Source organism: Schistocerca piceifrons, chromosome 1, assembly GCF_021461385.2.
Source record: "Schistocerca piceifrons isolate TAMUIC-IGC-003096 chromosome 1, iqSchPice1.1, whole genome shotgun sequence".
Classification (NCBI taxonomy): domain Eukaryota; kingdom Metazoa; phylum Arthropoda; class Insecta; order Orthoptera; family Acrididae; genus Schistocerca; species Schistocerca piceifrons.
The window spans coordinates 546,206,642-546,233,202 of record NC_060138.1 but is presented as its reverse complement, the minus strand read 5'-3'; the positions used below and the strand labels follow the sequence as shown (position 1 = coordinate 546,233,202).

General features: G+C 39.9%; 1 protein-coding gene across 3 annotated transcripts in view; it reads left to right on the top strand.

Annotated features, from left to right (window-relative positions):
* The first annotated feature begins 11,076 nt into the window (after nucleotides 1–11,076).
* The window catches only part of LOC124800121 (protein pellino-like), a 165,057-nt gene continuing 149,572 nt past the window's right edge, over nucleotides 11,077–26,561 (top strand). For 2 of the 3 annotated variants that reach the window (XM_047262973.1, XM_047262971.1), the window contains exons 1-4: nucleotides 11,077–11,165; nucleotides 17,978–18,049; nucleotides 23,185–23,286; nucleotides 24,053–24,182. In XM_047262973.1, coding sequence (XP_047118929.1) covers nucleotides 11,146–11,165; nucleotides 17,978–18,049; nucleotides 23,185–23,286; nucleotides 24,053–24,182 — 324 coding nt within the window. In that variant the 5' untranslated portion in view covers nucleotides 11,077–11,145. Of the gene's footprint in view, nucleotides 11,166–11,511; nucleotides 11,791–17,977; nucleotides 18,050–23,184; nucleotides 23,287–24,052; nucleotides 24,183–26,561 lie in introns of those variants that run through there. The other variant, XM_047262972.1, reaches the window with a different exon arrangement.

The following is a 26,561-nucleotide window of genomic DNA, read 5'->3' as shown; positions in this document are numbered from 1 at the left end:
TGATTCGTTCTCCGTACGCCCACGAAGGTTCCTAGCCGAAAAAAAGAAATAAGACACATTCTTGAGGAGATATGACGTCATAAACAATGAGATGCCACCGCGGGAAAATACTCAGATTTATGCATCTACTATTTGAGAATGGGAGCACTTAGCGACTAGCAACAGACGTTAAATAACAATTTCAAACCTTTACGAAAATTTTTCTCGCTGACACCCCCCACAAAATAACGAAAGGAAAAAAGGTTGTCGCTTACTACATTTTCTCAGTACATACCGTAAATCTGCCGCAGTAGGCATGACGTTTTAATGTATTATTTCGTTACTATTAACTCTAATCGCAACATATTTCGCATACATTATCCACATATATCAGTAAATGCGCCGGCAAATTTATGTCTCTTTACGACATATAATTCAGGAAATATGACGTGGTAAACATCGAGACGCGTGAAAAAGTGCCGCGTCAGGCATCACGTTTTGTTCTATTATTTCTTCTCTACTAACACTATTCGCAACACGTTTCGCAAACGTGTTAAAAAAAAGTATATAAAACCACGGGCGTATTCATAAAAAACTCCCGAGATGGGCCAGCAACTGCCTCTTCACTCATTTTGATAATGTTTAGCACAACTGCACAATAAAAACACGCAGAACAGTACAGCGCAAAACAATAACGAAGCAGACGACAATGGCTACCGTGTTCAACACATTCAGCTACATAATGTTGGCAGCAGTCGAAACTACGTGCCTACCGAAGCCCCCCGACGTTTACCGACTTCTACCGATTCAGGACTAGGGAGAGGTCTGCCATCTAAAAGTTTACGCACTGTGCAGGTATACATGAGATGGCTCATGTTTGTCGCTAGGCCACCGCTACAGGTGTCGGGCAAGGGCGCAGCGCTATACGCACTCAAGCCCTACAAGATGCGTCACCCGCGAGTGTCGGAGGCCGCACGCACCAAACGAATGATAGGCGGTGCAACGAGCAGCTGTGTTGCGCGTCTCACCCACGTGGCGGCGCACTATCCGTGCTCACCTCACTGCGGTCTTCTCGCGGCGCTGTATACTAAGACGGTGGATATTTTTAAATACATCGGGAATCCGATGTATCGATATTTAAGAGTATCATTAACAGCCATCACTATTTCGAAAACAGTTCGATATATCGACGAAAAACACGTTGACGTATCGGCCTATAAAAATATGGGCTGCACACTGTAAGTATATTGCCGGTTTTAGAGCTGTATATTCAAGTATTGATTTATTATTAGATATTCTGTGCATCAACAAGCTAGCAGCCCTTTAACCCCCTTAGAGCAAGAATTGGCGATGATCCCTTTGCTAACAGTAACTGCATGCAGATGGACAATAAAAGGTAGCCGATAAGTACGTCGTCCGGTTTCGTCACATATCTGATTTGTCTGGAACGCTACATGTTGACTTTCCTGTCTCTCTTTTCATTTCTGCAAATGTCAGCGACGTGCAGTTGTGTCAAAACTGCGTGGTTAGGCAGTTTCTGTTGGTAGCACCGAGGGCCGATTACGGCAACAATTCCCCTCGCACGTCTTTGCCCACCGCAAAGACAAATGTTGTCATTTAGATCCTTGATCATCATTTTCAGCAACTGTTTTCGAAGAATGCGGATGTGAAGAAGTAGCCCACTAGTTATGCTAAAAACTATTTTAACGCAACTGGTGAGCTATTTCTTCACACCGGAAATCTTGTTATTCCATTCAAACCGCATAAAACTATCAAGACTCGATATTGCCATTTCGGTATCGATATATCGAAGAAATATCATCGACAGATACCGATATTTTTGGGAAAATAACGATATTTTACAACATCTGCAACTATGTACCCAAGGCAATTGGAAAAAAATGAAGTACGACGTTCCGGAGGGCGGGGAAGAGAGGAGGGACGTCACGCTACTAAAGGCTAACGCGTGTGACATCATCTGTAATACTGTTCTTCCGCGAGAGTTTAAAACCAGCTGAATGAATTAAGTGTTGTTAAGTGCTGACACACATTATTGAGCATCGCTTAAATCTGAGTTTATAAGTAATAAACCGCTTAAATCTAAGTTTCTAAGAAATAAATTCTTGCATGTTATAGCCACCTTCAAAGACTTATATTAAAAGCTACGACATGTTACTGCATTCGTAGCTACTCACTGCAGCTCAGGAAGATGAGGCAGTCCACCAAGATTTTTCTTCGCGGCAAGTATTTTTTGTTTTTTTGTTTTGGTTCTTGTCCTTATGCAGAGAGAAATAACAGTGTCATGCGTTTTGGGAAAATGTAAGGTTATTGTAGAAATTAACTTTTGCATTACTCCGTCACACTTAGCTACATGTCGCCCATGAAAACTGCAAAATATCACTTCGTACTACTTTATTTTATTGAACCAGTCAATTGAAGAAGTGAGTCCACCCTCGGGGACTACGGAGATTACGGGATTACGGGGATTACCGGTGATGTAATATGAATCCGGAAGAAATTTCTCTGAGATTGAACCCTTGGAACTGACAGTGAGCTTGCATTTAAATGCTGTGTAACCCACGGGTATTTGAGTGCCTCTTGGGGTTCACAGTCATCACTAGTTGCTGGTTCATCACTAGGAAACTGCATCAGATCTCGTTCTTGTTCGTTGAAATTAGTGCCATCCAAATCAGGTTTCATATTTACCGTTATGTTTTACACAACTCGCTTGTGATGAACTTCATGATGCCTTTCTATTATTGTAGGACTAATGACAGTAAGATTCCATAATTATGGATTCCAGTAGAAGATAAAATACTTGTATGTACATACACACCCAGTTACGAGTTAACAGGTGTAGAAACGCAGTTTTCGTGAGGTATGCGCAGAGGCCTGTCTTTCTCGTAGGCCTCGGTTTCACCCGAGGCCCATGGTCTCACCTGCAGTCTGCAAGGAAGCTATTCTTTTTCCTTTATTGTTATTGTAAAACCTTGTACAAAAGGTAGGCCGTCAGCGGCCTATCAACGCCGCTCTTCGGCCATAGAAAACCAGAGGACAGTTAACATGTAGTCAGATACAGAAAAATATGAATATGAGAAAACCGGTGACACACATAATGATAATAACGAAGACGTTCTAACTGAAGATACTGAATTGCATTAGCAAGTGCAACCGTACGCGAAGGCACAATGAGTACACTGTCGAACGATGGAGGGCACTGAAGAGACACAATTGCACTGGAACGGAGAAAAACTGCACAGAAAACACTGACGATGATCTTCGACACACAGCACACACTATTACACGAAAAAAGGGGGGGCTGCCACAGAGAATAGGGGAGGGTAGGAGGGAGGTGGCGGGGATGCCAGCAGGAAAAACGAAGTGAGTGGGGCGAGGGGGGGTAGCATTGAGGCAGGTGCATGTCTGTCACCAGTCTCGGCGTTTCTTGGCCGTGCGTGTCTTTGAAGTTGCCAGTGGTGTTGCAGTGTGTCCCAGTCCCATGTGTGAAGGAATTCATGGTAGAGACGGTGGGATTAATGAAGGAGGAAGAAGGCCTGTGGGGGTAAGGTGGGGCGGTGCAGGTGGATGTCGGTGGTAGGGATGTGAGCCTCAATGGCCTCAGACAAGGTCTGCTGGAGAAAGGAGGCGGCACGGGCTATATCATCGGGGTGGTGGTAGGCGAGAGGGTGGCAATCGATCCAGGTAGTGAGGGTATCCAGGTAGGCATTCCAGTTGGCACGGGAATAGTCAGTGGACATATTTTGAGGGGGGGGTCGATGCGATGATCTGGGTGGGGGTGACGGCCATCTGATACGGTGAGGTGGACAGGGAGATGGTCATACGGTGAGGTGGACAGGGAGATGGTCAGTGCCAACAGGGTTAAGGACGTCCACCGTTATGCATCCAAGGAGGTTGGGGGAGGCCAGGACAACATCGGGAGTGGTATTGGATTTGGAGCGGCTGTGGTGGGGAAGGGGAAGGAGGTCACCTTGGAGTGTGGCGAGGAACCGATGTCACTGCCGTAACTGGGTGGCAGCATGACTATGGATGTTGAAGTTGGCAGCAATCATGTAGGAGGAGAAGGTACAGTCGATGTGGGAAAGGAAGTCAAAGGGAATAGGGGTAGAGGGGCGGACATAGATGGTGGCACAGGTAATGGTAAGGCCGGGCAAGAAGATACTAAGGATCAGGTGTTCTGTGGGGTCGGGAAGGAGGGGTTGGAGCCGAACAGGGATCTAGCGGTGGTGGCCAATGCTGCCTGCCACATGCTATCAGGAGGGGTTTATCGGAGCAGTGAAGGAGGGAGGGCGATGTGTGTACGTGATGGTGGGGCTGGAGAAAGGTTTTGTTTAGGAGGAAGGCATCCACGTGGTGGGTCATGAGAGTATGCATGAGGAGATTCTTGTTAATGGGAAGGGAGTGGATGTTGAACAAGATATGGTGCTGTCACGCCATTGTGGGAACTTAGATGAGGGTGTCGAGACATGAGAAGATAAAGTGGGCCTAGTTATGGGAGCAGGTGGAGAAGGTATTAAGGTGCTGCGAGGGAAATCTGTTGGAGGGTATGGGGCCGCTGGAATGGACAGACATTGGTAAGAAAGCGAATGATGTCCTCGTTCGTGGTGGTGGTGGGGGGTGATGAAGGGAGTTTCCAGGAGGCGTGGGGGCATCCAGAGGTCGGACGGGGTCGGTGAGTTCAGGAGTGGAGGGTGGTTCGGGCCGGGAAGCTAATATGGCATGCCCAGCTATATAACAACATGTAAAACAGACGGTATGTCAGTTCCGCCTGGGCTCTGTGCGGAGCGCTCGCTGCAGCGAGAGGACATGAAGTGCTATTGTCCAAAGTTGTGCGCACGCCAGCAAATTGTCGCGTTGCTGTTTTAACGGCGAAGGCAAAATTGTCGTGAAGGCACGCACGCAACATTATGGACAAGGGAAGGGGAAAGTGACAGGACGAATCGAGAGATCAAGAAGCTGCGAATGTCGAGTATGCTGAACATTCCGAGCCTACAAACCCGAAAAACACGGCAAAACTGACCGACGAGCAAATAGGACGCAACTCTGCAGACCGAAAGTCGGGCAGCCTCGACAGCCAGCGCCTGGGGCCCTATTCTGTATCGTTCATACCGATCGATGTAGTAGGTTAGTCTCGATAGCGACGTCATTTTTGGTTCTTTATCGAAACATCCTATTCAATAAGCTTCTGAGACCTATAACCGAACAGCCCTCCCACCGATTTTACGACAATTGTACCGAGAGGTTTTGGATTTCGGTGTGGACTTGTCAATCGGTGAACTGTGGTTTATGTACATCTATAATTTGTTATTTTAAACATATTTAGCGGTTTTGGCTTTGGATTTAGTGATTATGTTACTAAAGAATCGCCAGAGGGCGCATCCGGTTGGAAAGTGAGTTCATAAAAGACTATTTTCCTTTGTTAGAAATATGGTTAGGTTAGGTTGTTACTGTGAATGATTACATAAAGAAAATACGTTATTGGTCAATATTCTCTCAAAATACGTGTTATTTTTATGCAAATAAGAGTTTAAAGATCATTAAACATCAAGACATCGGCTCTGCTTACGTATATTACGTGAGTGTGAACTGACGTTACAAGTGATTTTGTGTACTTTTTCCCTCAAATGGTTTAGTTAGTAATTATCGAAACGTGTTTACAACTTTCAAGTAACAATGGAAAGCAATTATGTGAAGCCTGATAAAATGAGCGCTGTGTGTGTGTGTGTGTGTGTGTGTGTGTGTGTGTGTGTGGCCAAGTAGTTAGTGCGCGGGAATGCCATGCGAAAGGCCTTGGGTTCGTGTACAGATGGGTAGCAAAAAAATTTTTTTTCCTCTTCACATATGCAACACGTTCTGAGACATTGTTATTCGTGTAAGTTACGATTTTTCTGCAGTATTCGTTGTTACTTACATGTAAGAGCGCACTTCCGCAGTAATGATTTCGTGATTTCTGTATGTTTAAAAAACGAAATATGAAATTGCTGGAGATGAAATCGCTGTGAGTTATACAACCGACAGTGACCTCTATATTTTTTCTTGTCAGAAGTAATTCACCATTTTTTCCGAATATGTAGCGATTTCAGAATTGCGGTTAGACACGAATCTAACAGCACAACTTAAATTATGGGAATGTAACTTGCAGCAGTCATCTTCATAATCTTGCTTGTCACAGCTGTTTATCTGCGATCGAATCCTCAATAACAGTAGACAGAGATGAAAGATCTCTGCCGTAATATTTTTAGACTGTAGCACCATATACGAAACGTGTTCATTCGTGAGATGCATGTTATAAACTTCGACGTATTGCAGGAGGTCTCGAAAATGCGTTTTTTTTTCAGTTTTGTTTTTAAGACCCAAATCGTTGACGTATCGTATAGGGAAGTGGGCTACTTAATCATTTGAATCTCTAGGACCGAGTATTAACCATATTCTGATTATCTTCTTAGTCTTTGAAACTCTCAGAATCAATTTTCGGGTGTTTTTATAGATGTATTAGTACAATGTGGTACTACACACTATTTCTAACTCATTTTCCAAAGCATGATGTCAGTGTGCATGAGAGTAAGATGACATAATGTGGCATTTACGACAATCTGCAGAATGCATTCAAATACGCTATCGTTATTATGCATGCATGGAGACATGTGGTCAGCAAAAGTGTAAAAATTTCTATGCATTTCAGCTGAGAATCATGGAAATGGATATACCGCGCCTGATACTGTTAAGAAGGAGGCAATAGCAACGAAGGCGGGCACGTCAGCTCGATGGAATGAGGCGTCATGCGTTGTGGCAACGTAAACGCAGTTTTCGGTACTTGGAAGAATAGCGCGCCTGTGTCGTCTGCTAGCCGCTTTGTGTTAGTGGCGCTGTGCGCGCTACAGTGCGCGACGCGACAACGGCGCTTCGGTTCTCTAGACCCGAACGGTATCGCCACCGAAATGCATACTGAATAATGCAGGGGCTCTAATTCGAGTGCTAGACCGTTCGGTGCTCTTGAGTACCGAAACGATCGGCACACTGGGGAAAGATACACGATCCCGCCAGCGCAGACGCCAGAAACAACGAGCGATGCTGCCAAGCCGACGCACCGACACACCCGATCTACATCTGGTACCAGGATAAAGATTGGGCAGAGTTTGTCGACCGACTGGAACAAGTCGTGCGGTAGAGGTGACCAGCCTGGTCGACAACTCGCTACTTGCAAACCGACGACCGACGCGGAACTGTGGAGGGAGGTGAAGTAGAAGAGGAAGGGCGTAGTCAAGGCTTTTGTGAGAGGACTACCCTGGCTGTGCAACGAAGACACCGTCAAGAAAGGCCTGCTGCTGCGGGGATACGAGAATGTGGCAGTGAAACTCCGCAACCGGGCCAACAAGCAGAGACCACCTGCTCTTCATACTGGCTGTGGAAACGGCCAGAGGTGAGCAGAAATGGCCTGCACCAGAAACTTGCGAGATGAAGAAGCTCGTGGGCTTCCCAGTAACGGTGACGCCTCTCCCAGCGGAGCTAGACACGAATCCCCAATGCTTCAAGTGTCAGCAAGAAGTACATGTGGCAAAATACTGCCCCAACCAGACGAAGAACGGAGACAGCCACGACAGTCGCAGCTGCACACGCAAAAGAGAACGATGTTTGCAGGCCGCAACACCACTCGGGAGACACCGGGACAAACCGACTGTGGGCGCAAACCGCCGCCAGTGAGAGTGGCGGTGGAGGTGGGCGACTGCCGGGGCTCGGGCGACGATACAATGCCGTCGAACACCAAAGAGAAGAAGCCGCCACAGTGACTGGGCGACGCACTGAACGCAGATATCGGAGCCGCCATTCAGGAAGCGGAATCCGCTTCCGAATGGCGCTCCACAACGAAATGGAGGCAACCTGCCTAAGGCTGAAGGAGACCTTCCGCCCGCGCCCACAAATGGAAATGCGGGCGACGCAGGACACCGCCCGGATAAGAATTGAAGCTGCCACCCAGACTGCCCTGGTACCGGAATCGAACGCCAAACAGAAGAAAAGGCTACTCATAAACCGAGCAGTCCAAACCAGGGAGTTCATAAACTGGCTAACAGCACAGTAAACTCTGAAGTAATAGGCAAGATCGATTTCTCCAAGCTCGACGCAGCGCAATGGAGAAGTGCAGACGTTAACGTCAGGAACTGGCTAGAAGTCCGAAAAAAAGTTCGAAAATGAAGAAAGAGAAAAAGAAGAGGGAAGACCACCGAGAAGACGCCACCGACCGCAAAAACCATACCCCTAACATTGTTGTTGTGCTCTTCAGTCCAGAGACTGGTTTGATGCAGCTCTCCATGCAACCCTATCCTGTGCAAGCTTCTTCATCTCCCAGTACTTACTGCAACCTACATCCTTCTGAATCTGTTAAGTGTATTCCTCTCTTGGTCTCCCTCTACGATTTTTACTCTCCACACTTTCCTCCAATACTACATTGGTCCCAATACTACATTGGTGATCCCTTGATGCCTCAGAATATGCCCTACCAACCAATCCCTTCTTCTAGTCAAATTGTGCCACAAATTTCTCTTCTCTCCAATTCTATTCAATAACTCCTCATTAGTTATGTGGTCTACCCATCTAATCTTCAGCATTCTTCTGTAGCACCATATTTCGAAAGCTTCTATTCTCTTCTTGTCTAAACTATTTATTGTACACGTTCCACTTCCATACATGGCTACACCCCATACAAATACTTTCAGAAACGGCTTCAAAAAAAAAAAAAAAAAAAAAAAAAAAAAAAAAAAAAAATGGTTCAAATGGCTCTGAGCACTATGGGACTCAACTGCTGAGGTCATTAGTCCCCTAGAACTTAGAACTAGTTAAACCTAACCAACCTAAGGACATCACACACATCCATGCCCGAGGCAGGATTCGAACCTGCGACCGTAGCGGTCTCGCGGTTCCAGACTGCAGCGCCAGAACCGCGCGGCCACTTCGGCCGGCTCAGAAACGACTTCCAGACGCTTTAAATCTATACTCGGTGTTAACAAATTTCTCTTCTTCTGAAAAGCTTACCTTGCCGTTGCCAGTCTACATTTTATATCCTCTCTACTTCGACCATCATCAGTTATTTTGCTCCCCATATAGCAAAACTCATTTACTACTTTAAGCGTCTCATTTCCTAATCTAAGTCCTGCAGCAACACCCGATTTAATTCGACTCCATTATCCTCGTTTTGCTTTTGTAGATGTTCATCTTATATCCTCCTTTCAAGACACTGTCCATTCCTTTCAGCTGCTCTTCCAGGTCCTTTGCTGTCTGACAGAATTACAATGTCGTCGACGAACCTCAAAGCTTTTATTTCTTCTTCAAGGATTTTAATTCCTACTTCGAATTTTTCATTTGTTTCCTTTACTGCTTGCTAAATATACAGATTGAATAACATCGGGGATTGACTACAACCCTGTCTCACTCCCTTCCCAACCACTGCTTCCCTTTCATGCTCCTCAACTCTTATAACTGCCATCTCGTTCCTGTACAAATTGTCAATATCCTTTCACTCCCTGTATTTTATCCCTGTCACCTTCAGAATTTGAAAGAGAGTATTCCAGTCAACACTGTCAAATGCTTTCTCTAAGTCTACAAATACTAGAAATGTAGGTTTGCCTTTCCTTAATCCATTTTCTAAGATAAGTCGTAGGGTCAGTATTGCCTCACGTGTTCCAACATTTCTAGGGAATCCAAGGTGATCTTCCCCAAGGTCGGCCTCTACCAGTTTTTCCATTCGTCTGTAAAGAATTTGTGCTAGTATTTTGCAGCCTTGGCTTATTAAACTGATAGTTCGGTAGTTTTTGCATCTGTCAACACCTGCTTTCTTTGGGATTGGAATTATTATATTCTTCTTGAAGTCTGAGGGTATTTCGCCTGCCTCATACATCTTGCTCACTAGATGGTAGAGTTTTGTTAGGCTTTGCTCTCCCAAGCTGTCAGTAGTTCTAATGGAATGTTGTCTACTCCCGGGGCCTTGTTTCGACTTAAGTGCTCTGTCAAACTCTTCATGCAGTGTCATATCTCCTATATCATATTCATCTACTTTCTCTTCCATTTCTATAATATTGTCCTCAAGAACATCGCCCTTGTGTAGACCCCCATATACTCCTTCCACCTTTCTGCTTTCCTTTCTTTGCTTAGAACTGGGTTTCCATCTGAGTCCTCAATTATAATACAGTACACCCTTAATTGCCGCGCGGGATTAGCCGAGTGGTCTGGGCGTTGCAGTCATGGACTGTGCGGCTCGTCCCGGCGGAGGTTCGAGTCCTCCCTCGGGCATGGGTGTGTGTGTTTGTCCTTAGGATAATTTAGGTTAAGTATTGTGTAAGCTTAGGGACTTATGACCTTAGCAGTTAAGTCCCATAAGATTTCACACACATTTGAACAGTTTTGAACACCCTTAAATCGTGATCAATAAAATAAAAGGAATAAATATGTGTAACACTACGGCCGAAAAGAGGATGAAGAAGCTCTATAGCGGCCCGCCCTATCCCCTTCAGGGAAGGCAATAAAAGGTATAACAAAAAAATAAAAAAGGACGGCACGTGGCTCCAGAGAAAGAACTGCGATTGGATCGTGACTGTTCTCTCCCCACTACACAAGATGCTCACATCATTGTTCGTAAAGCATGAATGCGTTACTTCTCTTGGCACGAGTACCTATGTAAAATAATACCTACTCAGTTACCTCAATAAAGCCTCAAAGTACAGCTTGTAATTTGAGATAAATATATGGAATTATATTAGTTTTTTTTATTTTTCTGTTATTTTATTTATCGTCCTCGAATATTCGGACTGTTTTCCTACACGTGCTGACATCAGTTTACATTTTGGAAGAAAGAACGTGCATCATGTGTTCTAGTGCAATCGTATCCTTTGCAATATGCGAATCACTCAAAAACTGGTTTACTCTTACTGAAACGTGTTGCATATTTAACGTGGCCCCGCAAGATACACTTGCGCCACCGAGTGAACAGTAAACCATTCCAGGGACGAACGGGTACTTCGGAAGGGCGGGAAAGCCTTTGCTACTTGCTATCAAGTTCGGCTGTATTCGTAGGCATTCGGTGGGAGACGAAGCTGCAAGGCCGCTGTTCGGTTGTTAGCTCCGGAGTGCAGACGTAGAAACTGGAAACACATTGTGAGAATGAACAGAAGAGGGTCGTTGTAAGTGTATTATCTGCTGTATTGGATTGAATTTGCGTGTACTATGTGTCATGGTCAACTTTGATTTACGGAAGATGTGCTGGCGAAAATATATGACTTTGTTTTCTTCTGTAGTGCACAATGAGGAAAGATAGGGCGTTTTCTCAAACAGCTTTCCGTTATTGTTTTATTTTATGAAAATATGTTACGAAGATGATAGTGCTCGTAATTTACAATGATTAGCACTCGTTTACCGTACGGCATTTGATTTGTTCGGGTATGAAATAATTTTTTTAGTAGTACATGCGTGTGCTTTTTATTTGGGCTTTGTGAACGTTGGTGATAGTGTTTCTTTTTCTGGTTACATACTGCTAAGAGTTCATTTTAAATTAGTGTTTTGAATGGTTGTCTGCTGGTGTCTGAGCACTGGAAATACAATACCGGAGAGCCCATAATGAATGTAAACAAACGATTTGCAAATGTCGAAGAATACAGGAAAGGAATTTCAAATGTTATGTGCGCAACATGTTGAGAAGGTTGCTGCGAATTTTTTTCCAGTTATGTTATTCTCCGGCCACGCATTTATTGTTCAGCTGATGTAGTTTGAATATAGTCTACTCGTGAATGGCGTGCACCTGCCGATAAGGTAAACCTACTTTAAAATATATAGCTCCAGTTCTCATGAAAACGAGGCATCAAAAATTTTGTAAAAAATGGTATACTGAGACTGTTCGTAAGAAAACCATAAATATCACAAGTAATCCAGCTGTTATAGCTTTGGAACAGTCAGTCATTATTTGTTTGCCGGATTTGTGAAAATATTGGCTTTGCGTTACATACATAGAAAATTGTGCCCTGTCTGCGGGATTATTCATTATAGCCACACGTATTATATGGAGATCATTATGAAGCCATCTCTATTTCTTCATGCTATTGACAGTAATATAAAAGAGAATATAGACTATGCTGGACTCTTTTAAGTACTGGTACCAGTCACATTTTATTAATGGTACTATAAAAGAGAGCTTTCCTAATTTTTTACTTATTGTTGGATGGGAACCTTAATTAGTTAGATCCGAAAGTAAATAATAAAGTGAATAAGGAAGTTGCAATTGTGAAACTTCCACCACACACAACTGACCAGCTGCAACCCTTCAGATAAGTGTTGCTTCAAGCCATTCAAGTGTGTTTGGGCTATTGAGTTGATTCAGTGGCAAAAAAGCAATTGGAGAACATCCTCTAAATCAGAATTTCCGTGTCTTAACTGCAAAGTATATGACCATGTCCTTCGAAGTGTAAAAATATAATTTCGGGCTTCAGTAACATAGTACTTTGCCCTCATGTTAGATCTCAGTATCATGTTCATCAGCTTGATCCTGAAAAAGTTCAGGGATACAATACACAAAGAAATCAAATTACTCCATAAATGTCACTGGTGGTGGTCTTGATCAGGCTCAAATTATTTCTGAAGATTATGCAATGTTGCTTTGCTGTGGTGGATCTGAGGTTGAAGCTGGTGATTCTGCTAGAAGAAATGCAAACTGTTTGTAGCAGAGGATCTTCAGCAAATTTTTAGCACTTATTCTTTCAGAGAATTAACGAGAAAGACCAACTGACGGATTTGTGACCAAGTATAGTTAGATAGACCCATTGTTATAGGTAATAACCTCAGAGTAATACTGCAAACATTCTCCAAACACAAAGGAGCAAGCTAAAAGCAGATGAGCAGGAAGCTATGCATGTGATCTAAGCTGTGTCAGTTGTATGACAGAGAAAGAAAATTGACGAGTTGACTCTGATTAAGACATCGCTGAATAGTGACAACAGCATGCATGGGAATCTGCATCCGATTCTATTGTAATAATTGATTCTTAATTCTGCACTTGTAGGTGGAAGAGCATGTATCTTAGCTTAAATATCAAGGAGAAAAGGAATTCATACAGTTACAGATATGTCTGCACCATAGAGAAGTACTGGAAAAATGATGTAGAAGTTATGCATGTGAAGTCTGTGAACAAGATCGAAATGGTTATTAAACAAGAAAGTCATTTCTCTTGTTAATAAGAGTGACATGATGGGGAAAATTGCAATTCTTCATGTTACGTTTGAGGAGAGAAATGTCAGAAGGGGGTTCGGCTTTGCATTTAATGGTCCTATTGATCTTAAGGAAAACATTGATTCTCTTTTGTGTACACATTATTTTTGTATTAGTGTCAAATATAAATATTCAGTAGTAGGCCTAATTGTAAACACTTCCTATCCATTCTTGGCTGACTTTCTATTATTAAAAATAGAAAAAAAAACCAAAGAATTTTTTGTAGTTCACAGCAAGATGAGTTTCATGCCATAAATCTTCTACAAATATTTCCCATAGAAAAATACAAGTTATACACATGTATCTCCCCTCCCCCCCCCCTCGCCCATTTTTGAGACCTTGTCCTTCTGTTTGTAGTGTGCACAAGAATACCAGATGTGTATAATATTATCGTATTTTGGACCAGCCGTATCTAACCCTAGATCACTAAAGTGGAGAAAATGTTGTTACTACTAAACTATTGTAACCTTTACTACTAATTTTATTCAAAGGAAATCATAATTGATAAGTTATGCACTAGTTAATTACAAGTATTAGATTTGAAATACTATGTTACACATGTGTAAGTACGAAATATCCTATTTTATACCTAGAACATCAATGTTACTTCTCAGAATGCTTTTAGAAAAGAAATATTGATTTATGTGGTGTATGAGTAATAAATTATTGGACACAATTATTACAGTCTGTGATACCTAGCTTGGTGTTCTGAACAAATTGTTCTTGAACTGTGGTTACAAAAGTCGTCATACTTCCTTTGCTTAAAGGAGAAAATAAGCATACTCTCTTAAGGTGGTTGTAGGTTCTGCTGTTGCTACCCAGGTGAAGTTCCCAGAGTCTTGCATATTTTGTGCCATTGTTCATATTGGATGCCTGGTGTGTTCAATGCCGTTCCATTTATGGACTTGTTAGAACTCTGATTCAAGTCCATATTGTCATTAGCTACCGACAACAAAAATTCTCTTATGCTTGTTTTGTTTACATGTTTTTTTCATGCTTAGAACAGAACATTGAGTTTCCTAATGGTATGGCTTTGGAGTTCAGCATTTCAGTAGGAATCTCTTATTAGTTGGTATAAAGTATCCCTGAAAGTGTGAACTTGAATGGCGATTTTTGCAGTTCAGGTGCTAAGTGAACACATTTGGAACCATTTATCCATTATCACTTTCCTGTTTGAATGATGGATGGGTTTTGTCAGTTCTTTGAGAATATATTCTGCTTGTGGCAGACCAAGGTAGTTAATTGCTTTCCTGACATATGGGTTTGCATTGAACATATTTTTTGCAGATACATCAAAACGACAACTACTTTTACGTCTTATTTGGTTTGCTGTCTTAGGGGGCATTTGCCATGAAATACAATCAGCTGTTCACACACAGTTACAAAAGATCCTGGTTTTCAGTGAGAACATTCCCTGTTTCTCTGGTTGGTGCAAGAGTGTGTGGCTTTTGGGCATCTGGATCATCAGACAGTTCAAGATAAATTCAAACCTATTGCCACTCATTACAGATGTATATTTGTGCCACAAAGATTAGTGTCAAACAACACTCTTACTGCTAAATGATGATCATCTTGTGAATGTGCAGTTCTTGTTTTTTCCATGCTTGTTAAGAAACTTTCATAGTTTTTTCACCCGGGTGTGTTTCAGCAGTTTTTGTGCTATCATCAGTGCGTTTGTTATTTTTCTTGTGCAAAATTATTACACTTTAAACTTTAAAGAAACTTTTGGTACAAAATATTTACATTTGCAAAATGATATTGTAATAATATTTGTAATATTGTAGTACATTTGGAAATATAACTGAATGTATGCATTTGTTTACAGTCCTCACATGAAGCTATTGGATATGTTTGGTCGTAACTTTGGGTTTACTACACAATCTACAGCTTGTCATCTGCAAACAGCAAAACATTATTTTATTTTTCTGTTTTTTTATGCATTCCAACCAAAAATAGTTTCTTGGTGTGTTATTTACAGTTTTTGATGGTGTGGTGTTTTTATTTTGTTTGTGTACAATTAACAGGCATATTTCTTGCACTTTTGTCATTAACACTTCAATTTTCAGTGATTTGTTCACCAAGACAGATTTTTTGCCAGTGTTACGTGTTGTTGTGGCTGCATAGTGTTCATTTGTTTCATGTTTGTTTGGGATTGGCGTGTAGATTTGAAGCATTGTTTACATTTTTTGTACTTAGTTTGTGTTTCCAAAGGGGTGGGGGGGGGGGAGTTGTTTATAAGCATGTAGAGTGAATGGTGTGTACAGTATGAGTAGAAGGGAATTTGATTTTAGAGGCTGATCCTGAACAGTTTTGGGTAGGTGTTATTCTATTGTTGATAATGAGCAGATTTGGAGTTTTGAATAGGTGTTATTTTTATTTTATTGTGCAATGGTATGTATTCGTTTAGCACTTACTTTCCTTGGGCTATTGATTTTTGAATGCAATAGTTTTCTTCTATTGTTAAAATTTTGGTGTAGGCTGTTGTTAGTTTTTAGGATTTTTACGTCTGTTTCAGCGTTTGTTGGGTTACATCTGTGAATATTGAGTGTGAGCAGGAAAGCAGAATCATGCTGCATATCGACATTAATGATATGGGCCTGTAATTAAGTGGATTACTCCTACTACCTTTCTTGAATATTGGTGTGACCTGTGCAACTTTCCAGTCTTTGGGTATGGATCTTTCGTCGAGCGAACGGTTGTCAAGTATGGAGCTAATGCATCAGCATACTCTAAAAGGAACCTCAGAATTCAGAGACTGAATTTCTTGCTCCAGCCACATGATTTTGGCTGTGCATTTCGTCTGTTTTACTACAGATGACTAATTGTTTACAGTGTATTTACACTTGGATGCATGTCTGCATGTCATGAAACAAATGAACATTACACAGCCACACCAACATGTAATGGTACCGAAAACTCTGTGCTTGTTGAACAAATTGTAGAAAATTAATGTGTAACCATAAATGCACAATAAATAATCATGTTGCCTTTACACAAGCAAATTAAAGACACCACAAAGTCAATAGCTGTAAGTAGTATGCTAAACAATGTGATACATAGTGCTTCTCAGTTGGAAATTCATAATAAAGAGAAAAATAAAATAATGTTTTGCAATTTGCAAACGACATGTGTTTGTTTATTTATTTTTGACAATCACTCCTTCTACAAATGTAAATATTTTGTACAACAAATTTCTTTAAAGTCTCATGCAACAATTTTGTGGAAGGAAATTAAACAAACTCACTGAAGATAGACAAAAAGTGCTGAAACATGTCTTGGTAAAAACAGAATGACAAAGTGTCTTGCATAAGGCAGATTTCCTCTCCTGTTTTGCTAAATGATGGTCTTTTATGACAGCTGTCAATGATGATGACTCCAGCAGATATTTGATTTCTTCTTTTGTTATGTGAAAAATGGTTTTATAGGCAACCTTATAATTAGGAGCTACTAAATCAATTTTCTGCTGGCAAACTTACTGATATCACAGTGGTTTTATCATCTACAAACTGACAAAAACAGTCGTTCGGTGTGTTTCCAGTTTTGGCACTTCAGACACCACCTGGTTGAAAAGCATAATACGTTTCATATATTATGTGCTACCGTGCAAACTTTTATAGGCTTTATAGACAGAACCTGCCCATTTCTATCCCTGATAAACCACTTATTTGACAAACTATTATAGAATCTGAAGTCAATTCATCATTTTCAGTACCAGAATCATCACATACTTGGTAAGAAGATGGTGCTGGGTTCCTTGGTTGAAATGTCCACCTTCTCCATGGTCACCCACAGATTCTTCGATTCCCTGTTTTCCTCATTTGCTGCTTCAAAGTCTGGCTTTGTATCACTGTCATCTGTACACCCAACAGTATCTTCATGAAGAAAATCTTCATCTTCACTAAACTGCCCATTGTCTGTGTGTTTACCAGCTCCTTGGAGTAAATCACCCAATATTTGTGTAAAAAAAATCAAACTCAGCACCAACCGTATTGTGCTGTTTTCAGTATGAAAAGATAAGATTAGCACTGAAGAGAGCCAGTGTCTTATGAACTAACAGTCTTCTAACTGTGACTGCTTGCCACTTTACCCAAGATGCAAAACTAGGTAAATTCTAAGTGATAAAACAAATATGCTGCATGTGAGAAAACAAGCACACCATTTCTAAATGTTTGTAATATGTACAGGAGCACCAGTGTCAGCAAACTGCTGGAGTTGGGCTGACGATGACGTTTGGAACAGCTGTGTTGACACCAGACGAGACTGTTTTTATGAATTTTACTTAACTGACAGATTGCTGCTTCTCAGTAATGTTATCTAAAATTATGAATTCTGCCATTGTTAACAATGTTCGCCATGAAGGTACCCAGTAGCGCATGTTGCTTGTCTGTCAAGACTAGCAGGAACCATGAAGAGATACTAACCACTATCATAAATTTTACAACAGTTTAGTGATGTTAAGATTGCCTACATATATAACTTCAAAGCATTAAATAATGTCATTTGAAAGCAGCTTACTGTCCTTAACAACTGCAATTTTTTCTTAGCAGGTATTCTTTTTTCTTTAAAAAGTATAAATTTTTGATTTTGTTTTGTATTTAGGTCATCTTGCCGTAATCACTAAGATCTACATTTCATTCATCTCATTAACTCATTTTGCTGCCACTATTGTTCATGAAGCTAAGTGTACTTTCCTTTGGAGTCTTTAGACCTCTACATTAACCTATCTGTGTTTCCTCAGTATGTTTCAGGAACCAGTAACTACTGCACTGAAAATTCAACATTCGAGTATACCAGTAGCTGAAAAAAGGAGGTATGATCTTTATTTGGTGCAAATTGTGTATGTGTATTATAAACATGTTACAGTTATATATATCAGCTCTGTCTAGATAAAAGCTCTTTTGATATCTGCATATTATTTGATTTACTGAAGAAGAAAAAAAGCTGTGTAAGTCGAGAGTGAAATCCTATTTAGATGTTATCCTTTCTGTTCGTGGCAAGCTGTGCTGTTTAAATTTTTCTGGAAGCTGATACACTTATTCATTTTTTTTCTCCAGCTGCATCCCACTCCCCTACCTCCTCTGTACATGCAAACTGATGTTTTCAACTTGTTGCAGTTAAAAATGTTTGTTCATAATGATGTGGAATATTAATACATACTGTGTCCTCTTCTTTATGCCTACATTGTGTTTGCTTTTTTTATTCCTTGGGCTTGAAATATGCAGATAAGATTGTTTATGGACAAGAAGAAAATCATCTGATAATGACTCTTATATTATAGAATCAGACATTCCTAATCTCAACTTCGCTCAACATTGTTTTAATATTTTCCTTTACTCATTAGAGTAAATTTCTATAGATAGCCAAGAGCGTGGCATCAAAATGAGAGCTGGAGGTTGTATAAAAGTACAGTGTATACATTAAAAAAATGGTTTTTAACAAACTGACACATTTTGAACAATCTACATGTACATCTAAATCTATACTCTGCAAACCACTGCGAGATGCATGGCAGTGTGTGTTTGTACAGTAATTATTCAAATCAAATATCCTCAAGATCCTTATGTAAGGAATACGTAAGAGGTTGTAGTATATGCCTAGAGTAATCATTTAAAGCTGGTTCTTGAAATGTTGTTAATAGACTTTCTTGGGATAGTTTCTGTTCTCAACAGTCTTCCAGTTCAGCTCCTTCAGTATCTACATGACACTCTCCCACAGGTTAAAGAAACCTGTGACCATTTGTGCTGCCCTTCTCTCTCGCACAAGTGATATGTAACAATCTCTATTGTAGAATGATTGCAGTTCCCCAGTTTTCTACCAGTAAACCAAAGTCTACCACCTACTTTATCCATGACTGAACTATGTGATCATTCCATTTCATATACCTACAAAGTGTTACCTCGGGTATTTGTATGAGTACACTGATTCTAACAGTGTCTCTTTGATATTATAGTCATAGATATCAGGTTTTTTGTTTTGCAAAGTGCAAAATTTTACAGTTGTGAACATTTAAAGCAAATTACCAATCTCTGCTCCATGTTGAAATCGTATGTGTGCATGTTTTAGAAATGAAAATTATTTTAGTTGTTGCATAAATAGCTTGTTTCCAGTGTGCAGTAACTTGTCAAAGGAAAAACTTAACCTTTCAGCTGATACTTTCTTTTTGCCTCTTGGCTTACTGCTTGGTAATTGCAATGAAGAGCCACCAATGCATTGTGATGCTGTAGTAAGACACTGAAATTGTATTCAGTTCAGAAAGGTGATGGTTCAAACACTTGTCCAGATAAAGGTTTTCTGTAAGGAAATATTAAATTCTGGAATCCATGCAATGTGGCAGTTACAAGTTTATTTGTGCTAAATTTAGCCTAATGTTAATAAATATGAATGGCACTGTTAATTTGATACTTGATAAGGAAAAATCGTTAGAACGGGACTTCAGCACCGAGGATTCTCAGAAAAGTTTTGGGATTGACTGTATAGGGAGTGGGGGGTGGGTGGCTTCATCTGAATTTGTCAGCTGACATTGTAAGTTAGCCTATTCTCACAATGTTCATTTATGTTATGAAAGTGAGTTTTGTGCTTTATGCCTTCTTAATTGTAATTTTTTTGTTTGCTATGTTTTTATTGCACTTTGCAAACATTGCATGGCACTTGTATATTTTTTGTGTCAGCCGTCTCCCACAAAAGAGGCTAAATATCTGAAAGCAAAAACAATGATTTTGCAGTGCCTGAGCCAAGAAGAGCTCACACTCCGGATAAACAACAACATAAATTGATGAAACAGTTTTTGTTTAAAAAACTGTAGTGAATGAGTCAGCTCTGTTGAAAGAGAAAATAGTTCTTGTATTCAGTCAGAAGACTGATTTGATGCAGCTCTCCAAGCTACTATATCCTGTGCGAACCTCTTTGTCTCTGAATAAGTAGTACAACCTACGTCTTTCTCAATCTCCTTACTGTTTTCATCTCTCAATCTCCGTTTACAATTTTTACTCTTGCCCCTCCGACCACACTTCCCTCCAGTACTAAATTGGTGATCTCTTGGTGTCTCAGAATGTGTCCCATCAACTGATCTCATCTTTTGGTCAGTCTGTGCCAAAAATTACGTGTCTCCCTATTCTGTTCAGTACCTCCTCATTAGTTATGTGGTCAACCCATCTGATCTTCAGCGTTCTTCTCTAGCACCAAATTTCGAAAGCTGGTACTTTCTTTTTCTCTAAACTGTTTATTGTTCATTTTTCACTTTCATACATGGCAACACTCTAGACAAATACTTTCAGAGAAGACTTCCTAACACTTAAATCTGTATTCAATGGTAACGAATGCCTCTTCTTCGGAATTGCTTTTCTTGCTATTGCCACTCTGCTTTTTATACCTTCTGTACTTCAACCATCATCGATTACTTTACTGTCCAAATAGCAAAGCTCATCTGCTACTTTAAGTGTCTCATTCCCTAATCTAATTCTTTTAGCTTCACCTGATTTAATTAGACAACATTCCATTATCCTTCTGTTGCTTTTGTTGATGTTCATCTTCTGTCCACCTTTCAAGAACCTGTCCATTATGTTCAAATGCTCTTCAACTTATCCAGCTCCCATCGCTTTAGTTTCCTATCGTTTTGCATTTTCTTCAGTTTGAATCAACAGTTCATAACCAATAAATTGTGATCAGTCTAAATCTGTCCCAGGAAATGCCTTACAAGTTAAAATCTGGTTCCTAAATCTCTTTCTACCCATTATGTAATCAGTCTGGAACCTTCCAGTATCTCCAGGTCTCTTACACGTAGACAACCTTCTTTTATGATTATTTAAAATTGTTAGTGATCATTACATTGATGCTCTGTGCAAAATTCTACAAGGTAGTTTACTCTTTCACTCCTTTCCCGCAGCCCATATTCACCTACTATGTTTCCTTCCTTTCCTTTCCCTGCTATCGAATTTCAGTCCCCCATCACCATTAAATTTTCATGTCCCTTGACTATCTGAACAATTTCCTTTATCCCATCATACATTTCTTCAATCTCTTCATCTGTAGAGTTAGCTGCCATATAAAATTGTACTACTGAGGTAGGTGTGGGCTTCCTTTGACTACAACACATTCACTATGCTGTTCATGGTAGCTTACCCACATTCCTATTTTCTTATTCATTATTAAGCCCACTCCTGCATTATCCCTATTTCACTTTTTATTTGTAATCCTGTGTTCACCTGATTGGAAGTCCTGTTCCTCCTGCCATCAAGCTTCACTAATTCCCATTATATGTAACTTCATCCTGTCCATTTCCCTCTTTTAATTTTCTAAGCTACCTGCTTGATTAAGGGATGTAATATTACACTTGCTAATCTGTGGCTTGCCAGTCTTATTTCTGTCCCCTGAATACCTCTGGAATACCTTACCCAAAAGAATGCCATCATTTAACCATAAAGTAGAGCTGCATGCCCTCAGCTGAAATTACTGCTACTGTTTCCCCTTGCTTTTCAGTCATTAGCAGTACCAGTACAGCAAGGCCGTTTTGGTTGTGTTAAAAGGCCAGATCAGTCAATCATCCTGAGTGCTGCCCCCTACAACTACTGCGAAGGATGCTACCTTTCGTCAGGCACCACACATTTATCTGGCCTCTCAGCAGATAGCCCTCCTTTGTGGTTGCACCTAGGGTACGGCTATCTGTATCGCTGAGGCACACAAGCCACCCCACCGACGCCAAGGTCCAGGGTTTATGGGGTTGGAGGGGAGGGGAAGGGGGGGGGGAGTTCTTTGTATTGCCTTCTAACTTTTTAAAAATATTTGAGCGGAAATATTTTCTCAGGCAACTTTTGAAAAGTTGTGATGTCATTCTTCCTATTGTATCATTGGTCAGTAGTGAGGAAAACTTACCGTACAGTCTTTGTTAAGGACATTCAAGAATTTACTTTGGTCATTAATAAACTTTGCTATCTTCACAATAAAGGATGGCAGCCAAAAACAGTTGCAGGATAGAATTTTTTTATTAAAATTCTTCTTTTTTTTAATAAAAAAATTCTATCCTGCAACTGTTTTTGGCTGCCATCCTTTATTGTGAAGAATTTTAACAGTTGCTGCTGCAGCCATGTTTAAAATCTTGAACTTTGCTATCATTTCTTGTGCCTTCAGAGACTGTATTTGGACTTTTTGTGTTGGGGGATAGTATCTCGTGCAATTTTCTGATAAGGAGCTTTTGTATCTCTGCCCCCCCCCCCCCCCTCACACACACACACACACACACGCGCGCACACACACACACACACACACACACACACACACACACACACACCAGTATGTGGAGAAGTCTTTCACTGACACTGTTATTGAAGTGAATGTCAACTGCTTATTTGACTGTGTTGTCAGAAGCTGTTCCAATGCTATTCTTAGGATGACATAGTGGGATTTTAGGCCACTGATGGTTGAATTGTAATGTCAGTGAATCAGGTACCCAGCAGCTTGGTGAGATAGTCCAGTAGTTTAAACTGTTTCTAATGTTTTTTTCCATATTTTTAAGATGTTGTTGTTTAGACATTTCAGTCTTTTAAGTTATTACAGAATGCAATTTTTGTAAGGAAATAGTTTTTAATTATACGATTTTTTTGTTTGGACTATATTCCTAGTCCGTTATAATGAGATGTGATTTTTAATACTGTTCCAAATGTAAGAAATTAACAGAATAGTTTGAGCAATTATATGCTAGTATCCTACCCTTAATAGAATATTCTAAAGAATCAATGGAGCACATCTTAAATGATAAAACAACACTGTTATGTCAAGTAGAGGCAAGTTTCCAAAACTTGCAGATATTAGTGGGAATGAGATGTTGAGGGTTCTGTATCCTGTTCAGGCTAAGTTTATGCTCTGTTAGTTTAGTAATAAGAGATAGAGTGAATATAAACTAAAATATAAACTTAATCTGTGTATTCATTTTTTTAAATTTTCCTCTCACAGAGGTGACGAATGTTATGCACCTTTGCTAAAACATCCCAGGGTATCTGAACCCCATGGCTTTATACCGCAAATAATCCCTTATGGTACCTTCTACATAATAGGGTGAGTATGCTGAAAATTTGTAGTATATTAATGTATGTATGTTTCAAATGTTTTACTACTACTACTACTCTTACTCTAGTCTGGTACTACTATTGCTATTATCATTTCCTATTTTTCTGAAAGATGAGACTGGACATAACAATAAACAACAATGATTAACTGTAGTTTCTACATTGAAGTGGAAAATATTTATGCTAAATGGCTGAATACAGCTATAGTGGTGCACGTGTGAGAAAATGTACGGTTGGACAATGTGTGGTGTCAAGGGACAGTGCGACAATTGATGCTCCAGTTAATAATATTATGCTGCCATGCTTTTAGCGTGTGCTTCGGGGTGCACATAGAACATTTAGTGTTGCTTTTCGTGTTAGTTCATGCATTGTGAAGTTACCTCACCACTGTAGCATTCATTATGAGTGACATAAAGTAAACATTATAAGTATTAAGTTAAGAAATGACAGCGAGTGTTCTTTGATTGTGTAAATTTATCTAGGGAGAGTCAGAATGGGAAACTGTGGCTCAATATGGTGCCTATTTGTAGTTCCAGGGCTGGAGTTAGTGATTTGGGACAAAGTGGAAGCACACTGGTGACAGAAAAGTATGCTCTGTGCGGAAGGAACCAGACACCTAGCTTGTTATTCACACAAATCAAAAAGAAAATTTCTCATTTTCGTTTGTTATTCCTATTCTCAAATTTCTGTTATTGTGATATTAACATTTAAGTTACCAAGAGAAATAATGTTTGATTGTTGTGTTTTGTTTTTAGGTACAATGGTTTTAAACCACCATTTAATCGTGGAAGGGTCAAAAGCTATTGCCAAATAATTAGAAAATATTATGGGGATGGTGTCAAATACGTGAGAACTTGCATTGCAAAAACTCCCCAGGTATTGAAGGTATGTCAGTTTAATTTTGGTGTAACCATGCTGCTGTGGTGTATTTTCTGTGTAAGATATCAGTTTTTATATGAAAATTGAAAAGTAATTTCTTACTTGCTATTCTTCTCTTTACATAAGTGGGCCATTCAATGACAAGTGGTCTAATTTCAGAAAAATTTCCCACATGGCCATCACTGATTTTTGTGTGATCAGTTGCACATGTTCCCAGTGAACATTGGTAAAGTTTAGTTTTGACAGTTTAATATTTGCAGAGATATAGTCGTTTGTTTGACCCCATACCACAGCTATCAATAGTGCACACGAGTTTTTGGCAAATTTGTGACATATCATCTCCAGCAATATTTTCTTGAAAGGAAGAAACAAAACTAGACAGTCTTGCACAACTTTTTCGCTATCTTTAGTGAAATAGTAGAAAACGCTTTCCTAAATGCTTTGCATACAGATAATTTGAAGCAAAGCCGGCCAAAAAAATAGTCTTTGAAGAATGTGAAGTTCAGCTCCTTACGTCTCCAGAATTAATTGTGGGATACATCTGAAAATTTTCACATAATAACTTACCAATACAATTCTTAGACTATAAAGTTTCGCTATCCTTCTCCTTTCCAGTAGTTGAAAAATTGGGGGCCAAGTTGACAGTTATTCTAAAACTGCCAAAATGACAATTTTTGACCCACTTTCACATGTAAGTGTCTTCTGCAGACAAAATTCTTTTTATAAATAATGAAATAGAATAAGGAATCCAATAAAAAGAGTAGCTTTGTCTTTGTTGCAGCTCTAATAATTTGAGGTACACATTTGAAAAATGTAACTTTTTGGGTTCTGTCTTATCAAAATTTATTCTCAAACAATCCCATCAGTGACATCATGTAACTGGGAATATAGCTTTCCTCATGATACTCTACAGCACATTAATGAAACCTGCTAAAAAATTAAGTAGCTTGAAGTAAACATAAGTGTAGAATCCTAAAAAAAAAAAAATCTTCTATATGTAGCTTTGGCCTGTGACACTTACAGAAATGTATCATCAGATTAGGATCCTGTGTAAAGAATCACTTAGCAGGCTCGGGAACCTGTGGTAGTGAAACTCACTATTGGTTGCTGTTGCACTGCTGTTGAACTTTGCCTTTATGGTGATGGGGATGGTCATTTAAAAGGAACCAGGAGTTGTTAAGCCACCATGGATCATGAAACATTCATACAATTTTTAATCAGTACTTTAATATTCCACATTAACAGCAAACTATCCTAATTCAAAGCATGCTGTACCTTAAACCAGAATTAAACCGGCACATCAGTAGCATTACACAATAAAGACAGTTTTAAGTTCTCTATAACATGAATCCATTCCAAGAAATGCCTGGAAGACAGCTATGAACTTCAAAAATTTACACAATGTTGACTGATGTAAAACGTATAGGCTATTTATGTGATGTGTGCAGCAGATGTTACTCAACAACTTTACTACCATGATCTTCACTGCCTTTGTAGTGCACAGCTAAATTGTGAAACCTATAACCAGTTTGATTCTGTACTTACAGCAGAAAAACCGACTGAAACATATCAAGGTGAGTTGTGACAAAAGACACCCCCTTTTTTGAAATTTTGTGAGTTATTTGGACTTCCTCACTTCTAGTCATGAAGAGTTTCAATATCTTCCACAGAAAGTACTAAACAATTGTAGAGCACAATAAAAGATGCCAGGTTTAATTTGAGTACCAGCAGAATATGGGCCTCTTTTCGATGCACATCCACATTGTTCTTTTTTAGGGCGTTATATGCTTGAATTTCAAAACCAGATATACTTTTTAGGAGGCTTAGAACAAGGTGTTTCTAATTAAAAACAGTTTTGGCTTTTCTAGAAAAATCATAAACTTTGTCCTCAAACTACAGAAAAGCAGCAGGAGAATGAATATGAAATTTTAAGACCTTTTATCATTAAGTTGTTACATGCAGTGTTTCAGGTGTATCTCGCAATTACTTCCAGAAATACAAAAAGCTAAACTTCACTTTTTTTCCTTCCATGCATCAGTGTTTTTGGCTGACTTTGCTTCGAGTTGTACAAGACGGCTTAGTTTTGTTTCTTTCAAGAAAATATTGCTGGAGATAGTATGTCTCAAAGTTGGTAGAAATGTGTACAGTGTTGATAACTGCGCTGTGAAATCAAACAAATGGCCATATCGCTGGAAATACTGAATTAATTATCTTTGAACTTTACCAGTGTTTATTCAGAACATGTGCAATTGTTTATACAAAATTCATCAGAATTGGCATAGAATGACGGAGTTGTATGTTTCCAGTGCCGTGTCATTGAAAATTTTATAATTGGAGTTATTCCAGACGTAATTTTCTGAGTTTTCTCACTTGGTAAAACATCTG